General features: G+C 44.0%; 1 protein-coding gene across 1 annotated transcript in view; it reads left to right on the top strand.

Annotated features, from left to right (window-relative positions):
• The window catches only part of LOC120020998 (astrotactin-2-like), a 521,153-nt gene that overhangs the window by 462,810 nt on the left and 39,455 nt on the right, over positions 1 to 18,888 (top strand). Inside the window, exon 22 of the mRNA XM_038964662.1 lies at positions 18,056 to 18,197. Within this exon, the coding sequence (XP_038820590.1) occupies positions 18,056 to 18,197 (142 nt within the window). The remainder of the gene's footprint in view (positions 1 to 18,055; positions 18,198 to 18,888) is intronic.

The raw sequence follows: 18,888 nt of genomic DNA, 5'->3' as shown, positions 1-18,888 counted from the left end.
ACTGACTCAATCGCAGTGGTAGTCTCGACCCATTGTTCATCCGTTTTGGAATACCTGATGGTGAAATGCCAACCTTTTACCTCCCGAGGGAGTTTTCAGCTGTTATCTTGACTGTTGTATACGTTCTACCTCAGGACAAGAAATATAACAAGCTGGCACTTAAACAACTGTACGAGGCTAGAAACAACCAGGACTGCTTTGCTAGGGATGATTGGTATATGTTCCAAGACTCCGCCGATAACATTGATGAGCTAGATTCCTCCGTCACCGGCTTCATAAGGAAATGCATTGGCGACGTTGTACCCACAGTGAAGGTTTGCCGCTTCCCCAATCAAAATCCCTGGATTAACACAGAGTTTGGCGCTAAGCTAAAGGACAGGACTATTGCAGACAACCCAGAGGCTACGGTTGAGGACAGGCACCAGCACCAGAAGTCCCACTACGACCTCTGTAGAGTCATCAAACGAGCAAAAGGACAATATAGGAATAAGGTAGAATCATACTACATAGGCTCCGACGCCTGCAGCATGTGGATGGGGCTGTAGTCCATTACGGATTACGAAGGAAGACCCAGCCGTGAGCCTCCCAATGATGCTTCTCTTCCAGACAAACTCAATGCATTTTATGCACGCTTTGATAATAACACCACCGTACCGTGTGTGAGGACCCCCACCGACTCAACAGATCCATAGACAACGCAATCTTAATTGCACTCCACACTGCCCTCACCCACCTACAGTGGCAAGAAAAATAATGTGAACCCTTTGGAAATACCTGGATTTCTGCATAAATTGGTCATATAATTTGATCTGATCTTCATCCAGGTCACAACAATAGACAAACACAGTCTGCTTAAACTAATAACACACAAACAATTATACGTTTTCATGTCTTTATTAAATACACTGTGTAAATATTCACAGTGCAGGGTGGAAAAAGTATGGGAACCCTTGGATTTAATAACTGGTTGACCCTCCTTTGGCAGCAATAATCTCAACCAAATGTTTTCTGTAGTCAGGAGTAATTTTGGACCATTCCTCTTTACAAAACTGTTTCAGTTCAGCAATATTCTTGGGTTATCTGGTGTGAACTGCTCTCTTGAGGTCATGCCACAGCATCTCAATCGGGTTGAGGTCAGGACTCTGACTGGGCCACTCCAGAAAGTGTATTTTCTTCTGTTGAAGCTATTCTGTTGTTGATTTACTTCTGTGTTTTAGATCGTTGTCCTGTTGCATCACCCAACTTCTGTTGAGCTTTAGTTGGCGGACAGATAGCCTAACATTCTCCTGCAAAATGTCTTGAACACCATTCTTGTTTAGTGTTTTACGTATCGTAGACTCTTCAACAGAGATGTTAGCATGTTCCAGAGATTTCTGTAAGTCTTTAGGTGACACTAGGATTCTTCTTAACCTCATTGAGCATTCTGCGCTCATCTCTTGCAGTCATCTTTGCAGGACGGCAACTCCTATGGAGAGTAGCAACAGTGCTGAAGTTTTTCCGTTTAAATACAATTTGTCTTACTGTGGACTGATGAACATCAAGGCTTTTAGAGATACTTTTGTAACCCTTTCCAGCTTTATGCAAGTCAACAATTCTTAATCTTAGGTCTTCTGAGATCTCTTTTGTTCAAGGCATGGTTCACATTAGGAAAGGCTTCTTGTGAGTGTTTTTTATAGGGCAAGGCAGCTCTAACCAACATCTCCAATCTCGTCTCATTGATTGGACTCCAGATAAGCTGACTTTTGACTCCAATTAGCTTTTGGAGAAGTCATTAGCCTAGGGGTTCACATACTTTCTCCAACCTACACTGTGAATGTTTAAATAATGTATTCAATATAGACAAGAAAAATACAATAATTTGTGTGTTATTAGTTTAAGCACACTATGTTTGTCTATTGTTGTGACTTAGATGAAGATCAGATCACATTTGATGACCAATTTATGCAGAAATCCAGGTAATTCCAAAGGGTTCACATACTTTTTCTTGCCACTGTAGATAAGAAGAATACCTATGTGAGAATGCTGCTCATTGATTACAGCTCAGTGTTCAACACCATTTGTCCTCCAAGTCCGTCACCAAGCTTAGGACCCTGGGACGAAACACCTCCTTCTACAACTGGATACCGGAATTCTTGACGGGCCGACCCGAAGTGGTGAGGGTAGGCAACATCAACTCCGACACGCTGACCCTCAACACGGAGGCCCCACAAGGGTGTGTGCTTAGTCCCCTCCTGTAGTCCCTGATGTTGCTAGGTTTGATCACCGGCGACGATGAGACAGCCTACAGGGAGGAGGTCAGTGACCTGGCAGGGACAACAACCTCTCCCCCAATGTCAGTAAAACCAAGGAGCTGATCATGGACTACAGGAAACAGGGGGGAGAGGCGAGCATGTCCCCATCCATCCACATCGACGGGGCTGCAGTGGAACTGGTCTAGAGCTTCAAAATGGTCCGCTAACACACACACAGTTGTGAAGAAGGCGTGACAGCGCCTCTTCCCCCTCAGGAAGTTGAAAAGATTTGGCATGGGCCTTGAAATCTTCAAAACATTCTACAGCTGCACCATTGAGAGCATCTTGACTGGCTGCATCACTGCTTGGTATGGAAACAGCAACGCCCTCGATCGCATGCCGCTACAGAGGATGGTGCGGACAGCCCAGTACATCACTGGGGCCGAGCTCCCTGCCATCCAGGACCTCTATATTAGGTGGCGTGAAAGGATGCCACCCGAAAATCGTTAGACTCCAGCCACCCAAGCCATATACTGTTCTCTCTGCCATGTAGTCATGGCTCTATGTAGTACTATGCGCTTCACATAGTCTGTTCTGGACTTGAGGATTGTGAAGAGTCCTCTGGTGGCATGTCTTGTGGGGTATGCATGGGTGTCCGAGCTGTGTGCTTGTAGTTTAAACAGACAGCTCGGTATATTCAGCTTGTCAACACTTCTTACAAAAACAAGTAGTGATGAAGTCAGTTTCTCTTCTACTTTGTGCCATGAGAGATTGACATGCATATCATTAATGTTAGCTCCCCTTGTACTTTTAAGGGCCAACCTTAGGGTGTCTTAGAGAGAGGGACAGACATGAGTGAGAGACATCTGGGCCAAGCCCCAGAAATGCTGTCTGTCTGTTTAATCAGACAGACACATTACAAAACTTTTACACACTTAGAAGGACGCTACTCAAGCAAATCCTGCATCCCGGTTCTCCGGTTAGGGTGAAACATTTATCTTATACTGCAAGAACATGTTTTAGCGCATAATAAAGGCGTTTTGCAATGTGACACCAATAGGAAATGTGTGTTAACTCCAACATGCGCTCACCTAAAATGATAAACACAATTTAAGAGAATTCCAGAAATTTTTCAAATTCAAGAAAGTTACCGAAAATGTGAAGTTCAAGAGAATTTCCAGAGCTGTTTAAACCACACATGACTGAACAAGCATCGACTCCCTATTTGTCTTTATAGTCACAGTACTTCTCTAGTTTGGACTCCCCTCTCCTCCGCTTTGGGAAGAAAAAGTTAATGAGTGAACCCAACGACCCCAGGGCACACACACCACACCGACCGAGGAGGCACACACAGCGAGCTAATAGCTAGAGCAATTATATTCTGCCTGCATTGAACAGTGTAATTGAAATGATATGTCAGGCAGGCTCCGCTCTCTGAAGAGGAGGTCTGGCCTTCCAACACAAAGCAGCAGGCTACCATGCACCACACCCTCACCCACATACAGTAGGGACAAATAAGATCAAATTGGTGGGGTAGGTGGGGGAGTCAGGAAGTGGGGGGAACTGAAATGTTTCCAGTCTCCCGGTCCGTACTCCTCCGTTCTCCCTCACGTTCCCCAGTGATGACTTATTCCTCTCTCTGCTTACTTTAAGGAGAAGTCACATGTCATTTGTCATGAGGTTTTAATCACCATGTAAACTGGAGATCACGCAATATGGTTTACCCCGTAATAGAGTTTTGGCTGGCCTAAACTTTGCTAGCTGTGCCTGGTTTCGCCTTGGTATTGACAGCCAGGTTGACAGGGAGCAGACCAGAGCCCCTCTGGAGGCCACACAATCCCAGAGCTAGGTTTGGGCGGTATCCAGATTGTCATACCTTCATACCGACCTTGTGCCATCTCGAGATATTCGGTAATACTGGCACTGAACACAAGGGTCACTTATTTTCAAACCCCACTGAACCTCTCTAATCTGATGGTTAGCAATGCTAACAAGTACATGCATAATCCCATAGCAAATGCTAGCTAACTACTAATGAACACATTTGAGAACTTTTTATAGTCTCTGACAAACTATTTGCAGGAAAGACATCTCAGCTCATAAAGTTATACAAGTAACTCAGAAATGCTATGCACAAAATACATATTAGACAGCAAGGCTCTTGATCCAGAAGGGGTTCTCTGCTGTTTTTTATTTTTATTTATTTAACCTTTATTTAACCAGGTAGGCAAATTGAGAACACGTTCTCATTTACAATTGCGACCTGGCCAAGATAAAGCAAAGCAGTTCGACACATACAACAACACATAGTTACACATGGAGTAAAAACAAACATATAGTCAATAATACAGTGAAAAAAAATAAGTCTATATACAATGTGAGCAAGTGAGGTGAGATAAGGGAGGTGAAGGCAAACAGATATATGTATAAATAAATAAAAATATAAAAAGGCCATGGAGGCGAAGTGAGTACAACACAGCAAGTAAAATAAAAACTAAAAAAACACTGGAATGGTTGGTTTGCATTGGAAGAAAGTGCAAAGTAGAGACAGAAATAATGGGGTGCAAAGGAGCAAAATAAATTAATAAATAAATACAGTAGGTAAAGAGGTAGTTGTTTGGGCTAAATTGTAGATGGGTTATGTACAGGTGCAGTAATCTATGAGCTGCTCTGACAGCTGGTGCTTAAAGCTAGTGAGGGAGATAGGTGTTTCCAGTTTCAGAGATTTTTGTAGTTCGTTCCAGTCATTGGCAGCAGAGAACTGGAAGGAGAGGCGTCCAAAGGAAGAATTGGTTTTGGGGGTGACTAGAGAGATATACCTGCTGGAGCGCGTGCTACAGGTAGGTGCTGCTATGGTGACCAGCGAGCTGAGATAAGGGGGGACTTTACCTAGCAGGGTCTTGTAGATGACCTGGAACCAGTGGGTTTGGCGACGAGTATGAAGCGAGGGCCAGCCAACGAGAGTGTACAGGTCGCAGTGGTGGGTAGTATATGGGGCTTTGGTGACAAAACGGATGGCACTGTGATAGACTGCATCCAATTTATTGAGTAGGGTTTTGGAGGCTATTTTGTAAATGACATCACCGAAGTCGAGGATTGGTAGGATGGTCAGTTTTACAAGGGTATGTTTGGCAGCATGAGTAAAGGATGCTTTGTTGCGGAATAGGAAGCCAATTCTAGATTTGACTTTGGATTGGAGATGTTTGATGTGGGTCTGGAAGGAGAGTTTACAGTCTAACCAGACACCTAGGTATTTGTAGTTGTCCACATATTCTAAGTCAGAGCCGTCCAAAGTAGTGATGTTGGACAGGCGGGCAGGAGCAGGCAGCGATCGGTTGAAGAGCATGCATTTGGTTTTACTTGTATTTAAGAGCAGTTGGAGGCCACGGAAGGAGAGTTGTATGGCATTGAAGCTCGCCTGGAGGGTTGTTAACACAGTGTCAAAAGAAGGGCCAGAAGTATACAGAATAGTGTCGTCTGCGTAGAGGTGGATCAGAGAATCACCAGCAGCAAGAGCGACATCATTGATGTAAACAGAGAACAGAGTCGGTCCAAGAATTGAACCCTGTGGCACCCCCATAGAGACTGCCAGAGGCCCGGACAACAGACCCTCCGATTTGACACACTGAACTCTATCAGAGAAGTAGTTGGTGAACCAGGCGAGGCAATCATTAGAGAAACCAAGGCTGTCGAGTCTGCCAATGAGGATGTGGTGATTGACAGAGTCAAAAGCCTTGGCCAGGTCAATGAATACGGCTGCACAGTATTGTTTCCTATCGATGGCGGTTACGATATCGTTTATGACCTTGAGCGTGGCTGAGGTGCACCCATGACCAGCTCTGAAACCAGATTGCATAGCGGAGAAGGTGTGGTGTGATTCGAAATGGTCGGTAATCTGTTTGTTGACTTGGCTTTCGAAGACCTTAGAAAGGCAGGGTAGGATAGATATAGGTCTGTAGCAGTTAGGGTCAAGGGTGTCCCCCCCTTTGAAGAGGGGGATAACCGCAGCTGCTTTCCAATCTTTGGGGATCTCAGACGACACGAAAGAGAGGTTGAAGAGGCTAGTAATAGGGGTGGCAACAATTTCAGCAGATAGTTTTAGAAAGAAAGGGTCCAGATTATCTAGCCCGGCTGATTTGTAAGGGTCCAGATTTTGCAGCTCATTAAGAACATCAGCTGACTGTATTTGGGAGAAAGAGAAATGGGGAAGGCTTGGGCGAGTAGCAGAGGGGAGGGCAGTGCTGTTGTCCGGGGTAGGGGTAGCCAGGTGGAAAGCATGGCCAGCCGTAGAAAAATGCTTATTGAAATTCTCAATTATAGTGGATTTGTCGGTGGTGACAGTGTTTCCTATCTTCAGAGCGGTTGGAAGCTGGGAGGAGGTGTTCTTATTCTCCATGGACTTTACGGTGTCCCAGAACTTTTTTGAATTTGTGTTGCAGGAAGCAAATTTCTGCTTGAAAAAGCTAGCCTTGGCTGTTCTAACTGCCTGTGTATATTGGTTTCTGGCTTCCCTGAAAAGTTGCATATCACGGGGGCTGTTCGATGCTAATGCAGAACGCCATAGGATGTTTTTCTGTTGGTTAAGGGCAGTCAGGTCAGGAGAGAACCAAGGGCTATATCTGTTCCTGGTTCTAAATTTCTTGAATGGGGCATGCTTATTCAAGATGGTGAGGAAGGCATTTTTAGAAAATGACCAGGCATCCTCTACTGACGGGATGAGATCAATATCCTTCCAGGATACCCCGGCCAGGTCGATTAGGAAGGCCTGCTCGCTGAAGTGTTTCAGGGAGCGTTTGACAGTGATGAGTGGAGGTCGTTTGACCGCTGACCCATTACGGATGCAGGCAATGAGGCAGTGATCGCTGAGATCTTGGTTGAAAACAGCAGAGGTGTATTTGGAGGGCAAGTTTGTTAGGATGATATCTATGAGGGTACCCGTGTTTACGGAATTGGGGTGGTACCTGGTAGGTTCATTGATAATTTGTGTGAGATTGAGGGCATCAAGCTTAGATTGTAGGGTGGCTGGGGTGTTGAGCATGTTCAAATTTAGGTCGCCTAGCAGCACGAGCTCTGAAGATAGATGGGGGGCAATCAGTTCACATATAGTGTCCAGAGCACAGCTGGGGGCAGAGGGTGGTCTATAGCAGGCGGCAACGGTGAGAGACTTGTTTTTAGAGAGGTGGATTTTTAAAAGTAGAAGTTCAAATTGTTTGGGAACAGACCTGGATAGTATAACAGAACTCTGCAGGCAGTCTTTGCAGTAGATTGCAACACCGCCCCCTTTGGCCGTTCTATCTTGTCTGAAAATATTGTAATTGGGGATAAAAATGTCTGAATTTTTGGTGGTCTTTCTAAGCCAGGATTCAGACACGGCTAAAACATCCGGGTTGGTAGAGTGTGCTAAAGCAGTGAACAAAACAAACTTAGGGAGGAGGCTTCTAATGTTAACATGCATGAAGCCAAGGCTATTACGGTTACAGAAGTCATCAAAAGAGAGCGCCTGGGGAATAGGAGTGGAGCCAGGTACTGCAGGGCCTGGATTCACCTCTACATCACCAGAGGAACAGAGGAGAAGTAGGATAAGGGTACGGCTAAAAGCTATGAGAATTGGTCGCCTAGAGCTATTAGAGCAGAGAGTAAAAGGAAGTTTCTGGGGGCGATAAAATAGTTTAAAGGAATAATGTACAGACAAAGGTATGGTAGGATGTGAATACAGTGGAGGTAAACCTAGGTATTGAGTGATGATGAGAGAGATCTTGTCTCTAGAAACATCATTGAAACCAGGTGATGTCATCGCATATGTGGGTGGTGGAACTGAGAGGTTGGATATGGTATAGAGAGCAGGGCTAGAATCTCTACAGTGAAATAAGCCAATAAACACTAACCAGAACAGCAATGGACAAGGCATATTTACATTAAGGAGAGGCATGCTTAATCGAGTGATCAATAAGGGTCCAGTGAGTAGAGGTTGGTTGGGGTCGTGGCGATCCAGACAGCTGGCCGGGTATATGGCTATCGGTAGCAGCATAGGATGGAGGTCTGTTTGTAGATACCTCGTGCGTTTCCGTCGGTAGGTTCCGTGTAGTGGGGTTTTGTTCAGATAGCAGCCGATAAGACAGCTAACGATTAGCGGGCCTCAGATGAGCGTTCAGGTAACGTCGGGACGGAGGTGCCGGTTGGATAAATCCCTCGGGCAGATAACGTCGGCAGTCAGTCGTGAAGGCCCGGTGGGGTTCCGTATCTGCAGCAGCAACAAAAGAAACGGGTCCGGATGGTGATGGAACTCCTCAGCTGGCTAGCTCCAGCATGATTTGAGTTTGCTCCGGGGTCGACGTAAGCCAATAGTCACACGGTATGCAGCTAGCTAGCTGCGAAATCAAGGTGCAAGTGTCCAGAGCCTGCGGTTGGAATCCGGGGAAACTGAAAAAAAAAAAAAAAAAAAAAAAAAAGAAAGTCCCGGAATGCTCCGGTCCGAGTCGCGTTGCACAAAAGTGCCGGTAGATTATCGAGCTAAAGGAATAGCTGATGACCGCAAAACGTGGGCAGCTGTTAACAAGAGAAGTTTGATTTAGCAAAAAGCTAACCACTTAGCTAGATAACTATCTACTAAATTAGCAAACCAAATGCACAACTGCAGAGCATTTAGCACATTTTAGACTGTTCATTAAATAGTCATAAGATATTTTGCAGGAAAACATTAGTTGTGAATTCCATTTTCACCTGGCACGTGCTGCACAACAGTGAGTGACTTACAAGGCTCTGGTCTCTCATTGTTGTGTGTTTGTAAACAAACACCATGTGACTAGAGACTACCGGTAAGCTTCATAATGAAAGATAATGTGACAGGTGAAATGGGGAATGCAATATGCTTTATTTCTTAATGTATTGCACAAGTTGACTGCAGATATTTCCTTAAAAAGGAGTGCGGTGAAGCAGGTCATGTTTCGGAGGACACACCTTCGCCTCTCCCGAGCCAGTTGGGGAGTTGCAGCAATGAGCCAGCAACGTCCCCCACGACGCCAGGTCAGCGGAGTCAATCACCACCTTCCGGAAACAACTGAAACACCACCTCTTTAAGGAATACCTAGGATAGGATAAAGCAATCCTTCTAACCCCCCCCCCCCCTTAAAAGAGTTAGATGCACTATTGTAAAGTGGTTGTTCCACTGGATATCATAAGGTGAATGCACCAACTTGTAAGTCGCTCTGGATAAGAGCGTCTGCTAAATGACTTAAATGTAAATGTAAATGAGACAAGATCGAAATTGGGGGGGAAAGGGGGGTAAAATACAAAAAATAATACATAAAAAATTACCTTCAAATGTATTAAAAAACTTCACAGAAATACAGTACCAGTAAAAAGTGTGGACACATCTACTCATTCAAGACTTTTTTCTTTATTTTACTATTTTCTACATTGTAGAATAATAGTGAAGATATAAAAACTAAGAAATAACACATATGGAATTGTGTAGTAACCAAAAAAGTGTTAAGCAAACGAAAATATATTTTATATTCTTCAAAGTCGCCACCCTTTGGCCTGATTTTTATTTAACCTTTATTTAACTAGGCAAGAACAAATTGTTATTTACAATGACGGCCTACCGGGGAACAGTGTGTTAACTGCCTTGTTCAGGGGCGGAACGACAGATTTTTACCTTGTCAGGTCAGGGATTCGATCCAGCAACCTTTCTGTTACTGGCCTAACGCTCTAACCACTAGGCTACCTGCCACCCCAAATGACAGCTTTGCACACTCTTTGCACATCCAGCCACTTGTGACTGAAGGAAAGGCCTAATATTGTTTAGTTGCCTTCCAAAGGCAGATCCACTGTCACGTGACAGGAGTGTGGAAGGAGTGTTTTGGCAATGGGGGCCAAATGAATTAAGTTTCCTTGTTAACAGGTTCCATAATCATCAGTGCCTTATTATTCCTGTCCTGAGCTGTTTTGGACTTGATGACAGTTGGTGTAGGCCATACCTTGTTGATGTCATCTGCTCCTCCATAGGCAAGGGTTAGTTGGAAATGATGAATAACAATCTCCACAAGACGCTGTGGTTGTTTGCAATATTTGCAGTTACATTTGTGTGTATTGTCAGGGGTGAATTCAGTGTGTCTTGGAGGGCAGGCCACATAATTCCCTTGTCTGTGACCCAGACATACTGTAATGCCTGACCAGAATATGTAACACACACACGCCCTTAAAGACTCACTGCTTCCAAAGCCACCTTACTCAGAGAGATGGGAGCCCTCCCTAAGTCCCTCCCTCCCTTGTATAGGTTACATACTCTCCCTCTTAGCTGCTGTGTTCTCTCTCACTGTGCAGTATCCCTTCTATACAGGCACTTTAGAACCATCCCTGGCTGTGTGTGTCTATGAGAGAGTGTAAGTGAGTATCTCTGTGTTTTAGTGTTACCATCTGTGAGTGTGAGAAGGAGAAAGTGCAAGTGTGACTTTCGAGTGGTGTATCCATCTGAGTGTGTGCTTGCGTGTGAGTGTGTATCCAGCTACGCTTGAGTGTGTATCCCTCTGTGTGTGTATGCCTGCATGTGTGTGTGCGTGCGGTATGTGCGATTGTAGGCTCACAGGAAAGCGAGGTTCCCCCTCCCTTGTGGTGTGGTGTGGTGCTGCCTGCTTTTCGCGCCCCCGTCGCGGAACCCCACAGGACTGGAATAAAAAGCAGCAGCGGTGCGTAACCGTGCTGGCAGCCCGCCGCCAACCTACCCCTCCCCTACACTCCTCCTCCATCCCTCTTTCCCTCCCTTCTCCACCCCTCCTTCTCCCTCTGCCCCTTCCCTCTCTGCACAGCGCTGAATGAATGAAGGCAGGCAGGAGCGCTCGTGCTGCGCTCTGTACTTTCTCGTACAGTGGGCTGACAGCAAAGTTTTGGCAGGGCTGAGGTGTTACCTAAAAGGGGTGAGCTAAGGTAAACGAGGCCCCTGCCAGCGCCAGGCTAGCTACTCACAGAGGCAGGAGAGAAACCAAGAGGGTAAAGGGGGTAAAGGAAAGGCGGCTAGGGATGGGTATAGAGAAAGAGGATGGGTCTAGGGCTGGGGAAGGGGTTATAGGCTGGGTCTTAGGCAGGATTAGAGGCCAGGTCTAGGGCTGGGGCTATTAGGTTGTTCATTGTTAGGCTGCATATAGGGAAGGGCCTGAGACTGTGCATAAGGCGGGGGGACAGTGTCTCAGGCTGATGAAAGAGGTAGATTTTTGAACAGGACAATTTACATTGGGGCTGGGTAAGGTGCTGCAGCTGTTAAGATGTGTCACTACCAGTAGCAGGGAGAAAGGGTGTTAAGGTACTTTGAATGGGCCCATACAAACATATCTGGTCTCTCTTTTTTTCTCTTGTCCTCCTGTTTCCCTGGTTATCTGCTGAAGAGTCTAAAGATAAACTGCTGTTCCTGACCAGTCATTAGAGAGCAATGTCCTCAGAGAGAGATGATGATTTTACCAGACATGAAAACGTATAATTGTTTTTGTCTTATTAGTTTAAGCAGACTGTGTTTGTCTATTGTTGTGACCTGGATGAAGATCAGATCAAATTATATGACCAATTTATGCAGAAATCCATGTATTTCCAAAGGGTTCACATACTTTTTCTTGCCACTGTATGTGTACATTTATTTTGCAACGCAACAGACACAACAGACCGGTGTGGTCTGCATCTTAGGGCTCCTGTGAGATGAACACAGTGGAGGACGGAGTGGCCCAACGTTTTTTCCAGGTCATTTCAACAAAACAATTCAATGTGATGGCATTAAATCAACGTGGAAATTGGATTTGAAAAAAGTCATCAACGTATGGGAATTTTGTCTTTTTCTCACCTAACTTTAAACCTAAATCCAATGTCATAGTGACTTTTTTGATTGATTTCACTTTTGAATTCAGGTTAGTTGACAACTCAACCAAATGTAAATCAACGTCTGTGCCCAGTGGGGAATGTGTGTGTGTTTGTGTGTGTGTGTGTGTGTGTGTGTGTGCGTGCATGTGTGTGTGTAAGGGTGTGTGCGCGTGCCTGTGTTTGTACATGTGTGTTTGTGCATGCGTGCGTGTGTTTGTGGAGGTTAGCCTCAGTGCAGTGAGCTCTCACTCTCTCTGGTGGTGTTCAGTATTTTGTGAGTGGACAGGACAGCCATGGGTGGGCAGGCTGGCTGAGAGACAGGAGCGTGAGCCCTGCTGTTTGTCTTTGGCCTTTTTGAAACTCACAATTATGTGATAATTACACATCTATAAATGGATATCCTTGATCTAGCCTGCACCAAGTCACGCATCAGCCCCTGATTTATTCTGATTATCAAAACATACAAAGACATCATTCCTTCACAGACCACATCCAGAAACATTAAACTTCCGACTTTTCTCTCTCACTCCTCCCCCCTTTGCCCTTCGACCTTCCTTTTCTGCGCTGCGTCTCTTTCTACTTTTAGCCTGCATGAAGCAGCAGATTTATGGCTTGTCCGGGGCATTCCTTTCATAGTCGTGCCATTGAAAGGGAAGAATAGACTGGAAAGGCATTCTGAGCCACGCTGTATTGGGGCAAGAGTCAATGTTAAATACATCATTATGGTTTGTTTATGCTAAAGATCAAGTGTTCTGATAGGGACAATTTACTGTTTCACAATTAATTTGACTGTTAGCATACTTGGCTTTCGGAATATGCTAACTGCGAGGAAAGGTAAACCTGAACGCTTCCCTAATCCTGCCTTGTTATTGCTTTTGTAAAAAGTTTTTAAAAAATGTCTGAAAAATGTAACATTCTAGCTAGGCTAAGACATTCTAAAACACATTCTATCCCATTGAACATCACCAAATCATTCTTCCAGTTTATGGTAGCCCCTAATGACACATTGTCATTGCTTCGCTCGCATCGCAATTAACTGTTAACGCGAAACAGATGGCCTACCATAACAGTGTAGACGAACTAATGAAAAAGCACAAAAAAACAACAACAACAAGAAAACTAAAGAGATAAGCAATTAAATGAGAGGAAAACGGTGAATGAAGAGCTGGGCCTGGTTTCCCGAAAGCGATGGAACTTAGGCTTCCGTGTGTTTTAATGATGCATCTTTCCTACCACTGTCGAGTATGTAACATGCATTTCCAAAAACACCACACAGAGAGAACGTTTGCTATGTGCGTCGTTGAGGCATCGAAAGGATCGAAAGAAGAAAGCACTACTTTTGGATCAGTGTTCTCCCTTTACAATCTCACCTTAAAACTTCTTATGGCTGCAGTCCCGGTAACGGGACCGATATGACAACAGCCAGTCCAAGTGCAGGGCGCCAAATTCAAAAACCAGAAATCTCATAATTAAAATTCCTCAGACATTAATGTGTCTTATCATTTTAAAGGTAATCTTGTTGTTAATCCCACCAAAGTGTCCGATTTCAAATAGGCTTTTCAGCGAAAGCACTACAAACGATTATGTTAGGTCACCACAAAACCACAATAATCACAGCCATTTTTCCCAGCTAAAGATAGCTTCACAAAAACCAGAATAGAGATAAAATGAATCACTAACCTTTGATTATTTTCATCAGATGACACTCATAGGACGTCATGTTACACAATACATGCATGTTTTGTTTGATTAAATTCATATTTATATAAAAAAATCTGAGTTTACATTGAGGCTACAAGATTCACTAAATGTAAATACATCAAGTGACTTTGCATAGCCCATCGTTTCAACAGAAATACTCATCATAAATATAGATGATAATACAAGTTATACACATTGAATTATAGATATACCTCTCCTTAATGCAACCGCTATGTCAGATTTCAAAAAAACTTTACGGAAAAAGTAATGCACGCTATAATCTGAGACGGCGCTCAAAAACAGCATACCACAGCTGCAAAGATGGCGTCACTATAAACAATAAAATACATGATAAATATTCCATTACCTTTGATGATCTAGATCAGAAAGCACACCAGGAATCCCAGGTCCACAATAAATGTTTGTTTTGTTCTAGAAAATCCGTTATTTATGTCCAAATACCTTCTTTTGTTAGCGCGTCTGGTTTACATATCCAAACGCTAATTCTGGTCAGCGTTGTATCGGACAAAAACTTCAAAATGTGATATTACCGGTCGAAGAAACATTTCAAACTAAGTACTGAATCAATCATTAGGATGTTTTTAACATATAGCTTCAATAAAGTTCCAACCGGAGTATTCGTTCTTGTCTGCGTGAGCAATGGAAGAAGAAAAGGCATGATCAGGAAATGGTTGCTTGATGGACACCTGACTGATTCTGCTCTCATTCTCTCCCACAACATCATAGAAGTCTCATTGGAATTTCTATTGATGGTTGACATCTAGTGGAACCCCTAGGCAGTGCAACATCATTCATAACTCAAGTGGATTTCTTAAGGGACTCTGTGAGTTCTGTTAATCTCACAGACACAATTCAAACAGTTTTAGAAACTTTAGAGTGTTTTCTATCCAATACTAATAATAATATGCAAATATTAGGAACTATGACTGAGGAGCAGGCCGTTTGATATGGGCACCTTTCATCTAAGCTACTCAATACTGCCCCTTCAGCCATAAGAAGTTAACATTCAAATTATTCCACAATACTGATGATAGATCAGCTCCTAGAGCGATATCCCCTGTGGCTACAAATATTGAGGTGGCTTATTCCATTGCTTACCCTTGTAATGGTCTGGGTGTAGCTGGTGCAGAGGAGTCAGGCGCAGGACAGCAGAGATGAGTAACACAAGTAACTTTACTCAAATATTCCAATAACATGTCGTAATACCGAGCCCACAATAATGGACCAAACATACATAAAACAATCACGCACAAAAACCATGGGGAAAACAGAGGGTTAAATAATGAACATGTAATTGGGGAATTGAAACCAGGTGTGTAAAACAAAGACAAAACAAATGGAAAATGAAAAGTGGATCGGCGATGGCTAGAAGGCCAGTGACATCGACCGCCGAACGCCGCCCGAACAAGGAGAGGAACCGACTTCGGCGGAAGTCGTGACAGTACCCCCCCCCCCTTGAGCCACGCGTCGACACCGACCTCGGGGACGACCCGGAGGACGAGGCACAGGGCGATCCGGATGGAGACGGTGGAACTCCCGCAGCAACGAAGGGTCCAAAACGTCCTCCACCGTGGTCACAGACAGACAGATAAACAACTTGATTTTGTGTTTAGCTGACATATTCTGTGTATAAAGTGACGTGGAAGGGCAAAAAAAGCATCTAACGACGTACTTAGCTGTGGTCTAATAATGAGTGGTTTCAAGAGTAACTTTAGTAATGATGGTTCTGGGAAACAGCTGGGAGATCTAACGATGCTCCTACGAAAGTTCTAACTATGAACGTAGCCTTAAGATACTTTTGGGAAACGGGGCCCAGATCTGTTCCATAAATCGTGAGCAGCAGCAGCTTGGTGGTATGCGGGCCAAGGCCACACATACGGTGGAATCATAAGGACCATGTTGACTCCGCCTGAAGACGGTGCAGCTGCGACCCCAGGATCAAAGGGACTGCTCGGCTATGCTAAGACAATATGGCTTACCCATACTTACCCATCCCATCCTCCATAAAAACATGGTCAAGCATGTAAACACTTTTACATGGTTTCGGGACAGTAATTTACCGTGTGCCGAGTACCATCCGCTTACAGAGGTCTATGTCATTTTAAGTGTTATTTTTGCCATGTGCTCTTATTAAATAAGGTATCAGCCTTTATGGACAAAGCCTGTGATGTGTAAGCATAGTGTGTTTGAACTAGTGTCAATGTGCTCTCTTATTTCATTTTTGGTTGGATTAACATGGATTTTTCAAAGAAGGATCTGTCACGTTCCTGACCTGTTTTCTGTTGTTTTTGTATGTGTTTAGTTGGTCAGGGCGTGAGATGGGGTGGGCATTCTATGTTATGTGTTTCTATGTTTAGGTTCATTGGTATTAGCCTTATATGGTTCTCAATCAGGGACAGGTGTTTGACGTTTCCTCTGATTGAGAACCATATAAAGGTAGGCTGTTCACACTGTTTGTTTGTGGGTGATTGTCTTCCGTGTCTGTATGTATGTATGTTCGTACCACACGGGACTGTAGCGTTTGTTTGTAGTCTGTACCTGTTCGTGCGTTCTTCGTGTATTTGTAAGTTCTCAAGTTTAGGTCAGTCTACGTCGGTTATTTGTTTTGAAGTTTATTCAAGTGTTCTTCGTGTTTCGTCGTTCTATTTAATAAATTTCATTATGTATTCAAAACCCGCTGCATTTTGGTCTGATCCCTACTCCTCCTCTTCAGACGAAGAGGAGGAGAGAAACCGTTACAGGATCTGGCAATGTATTGTTTACTGAGTGTTCTGGTGGTCTCCACCAGAGATTGCGTGGATTGTGTTTCTGGGAACATGTCAAATCTTTCATTCGTTCACTTCTTCTTTCCTCCTCTCTTCTGCAACCCTCCTTGCCATCACCTCCTGCCCCACCGGACTTCATTTACTGTGAATGTGCAAAGACTGCTTGTATGTATGCTTTCATTCACAACATGTGGACTGAATATACGTAAAGTAATTCATCCCAGAGAGGAAATGTACACAAGCATAACATAAACTTTCAAGTAAATCATCAATTATATCGGTGGAGGATCAAGAAAATTCCAAGACAATTCCATTTAGGCCTATTTCAGCATGTTTCTCAAAAGAGGATTTCAGTCCAGCAGGAAAAACAACCTATAGTGTACTTGTTCTGCTGGCTCTCCTCCTGTGAATAAATAAAGATCCAACATCCAATTTGCATTGCATGTTTAGAAAGAGAAAACCTTCGAAATAGTAAACCTGGCACAGGGAGACTCGAAGTATAGGAATGTGTTTGGGAAACCTACTATACACAGACCCCTTTCTGGGAACATGTCAAATCTTTCATTCGTTCACTTCTTTCCTCCTCTCTTTTGCAACCCTCCTTGCCATCACCTCCTGCCCCACCGGACAGACATATTCCCTGTGTTTATAAGTTGGCCTGCATGTCATAAGCTGAAGCTAAGCTCCCTTTACATCTTGTAGAAATCCTTTGAAATCCCCAACATTTTAGAGCTTTTAAACTGTTTCGACAGCTCTCTCTCTTTTCCACCACCCCTCTGAGCGCTGGAAACGGTTTGGTGCATGTCTGAATGAACAAGTGTGTCATTATTTTCCCTTAAGCTGACATGAAAGATATTTCACAACTTGTGAACTGGTGTTTGTGAGACACAGGGGTTCTCAGTGAGATATCATTGTAACAGTACCATGTGGCCATAAAGGAGAAAAGTCCTGTTTTCTTACAGTTCTATAATGTACCGTGTAGGGCCGACTGCCAGAGGAAGTCTGATTTCATTTTGCCTCAGGGTTTGTGCTGCAGAAATCTTTCCCTCTGGGCTGAGCTGAAGTGAAACTCGGAATGACTTGGAACACAATTAAGCGCCAAGTGGAAGGATCGATGCTGGAAAGAATCTCCCTCTTAAAACTTAATTCATTACTTTTCATTGCACTTGTGTCTGTTTTCTGTTGAAACATGTGCCATGTGACCCAAGGCTAGCTTGGCATGTGTTTGTTTTGTAAAACACACGGAAGAACAATAGGTGAGAGTGCATGATGGGACAAAACAGCAGACTTGTGGCCCTTCTGGTAGATTTGGCACTTTATTTAAGAGGAACAGGACATGGGTTCCAATCTGGTCAATGTACAGTAAGTCTATTAACCCTGTGATTGTTTCTCCATCTTTCTCTTCCTCTCCATACATCTATTCACTCACTTTCTCTCATTCTACATCTTCTGTCTCTTTCTTTCTCTCTCTCTTTCTCCTCCCATCTCCTGTAGGTGAGGTGTTAAGTCTGGTGGATGACCTGTTCTCAGGTTTGGGTTCGTCCTGTGTGGTGGCGGGTCGGAGGAATGGAGACCATCCTCACTCTGTGCTCTACTCGCTGGTCTTCAAGTGCCTGGAACCCGACAGCCTCTACAAGTAAGATGCCCCAACCTAAAATACTTTGGACATGAGCCCGTATTCATAAAGCCTCTCAGAGTAGGAGTGCTGATCTAGAATCATGTTCCCACTGTCCATGTAATCTTATTCATTATGATCTAAAAGGCAGAACTGATCCTAGATCAGCACTCCTACTCTGAGACGCTTTATTAATACGGGCCCATATTTACTATGGCTTTGCACCATTCCAAGGGTGAAATGAAAAGTAGGCTAAACAACAAGGTAGAAATTAAAGATAAAATAGGAGAAAAGACAGATGTATTCGTTTTTGTTCTGTTGTTCACTTCTCTGTGGTAAGTGTTGCTGTTGCCCTTTACATCAACCTCAGAGACTGAGTCTGTTGAGTTGTCGCCACGTTAAAAACCTTCTCACCTCTACTGTTGTCTTCTTACCTATACATTGTTCTCCTTTTGACTCGTAGCTCGTTCTAACCAAATTGACCATACTTTCATGAGTTCAGAATTCGCATTACCATAAAAAAAACACATTGTTAACCAGTGGCATTGTTGTAATATTTGCATCTTTCCTAAACAAGAATGACTTGACAAATATCATCCGGCCAGCACCACATACTTTCCCTGAGTGTCTGTACTCCCATTGGCAATGGGACTTGTATAGGCCGTGTTTTAATTCCCCCCAGCCAGAACACAGCTGGCTCGTATTAGGCGGG

Source organism: Salvelinus namaycush, chromosome 26 (genome assembly GCF_016432855.1).
Source record: "Salvelinus namaycush isolate Seneca chromosome 26, SaNama_1.0, whole genome shotgun sequence".
Taxonomy (NCBI): domain Eukaryota; kingdom Metazoa; phylum Chordata; class Actinopteri; order Salmoniformes; family Salmonidae; genus Salvelinus; species Salvelinus namaycush.
This window is presented reverse-complemented; position numbering and strand designations above follow the sequence as displayed.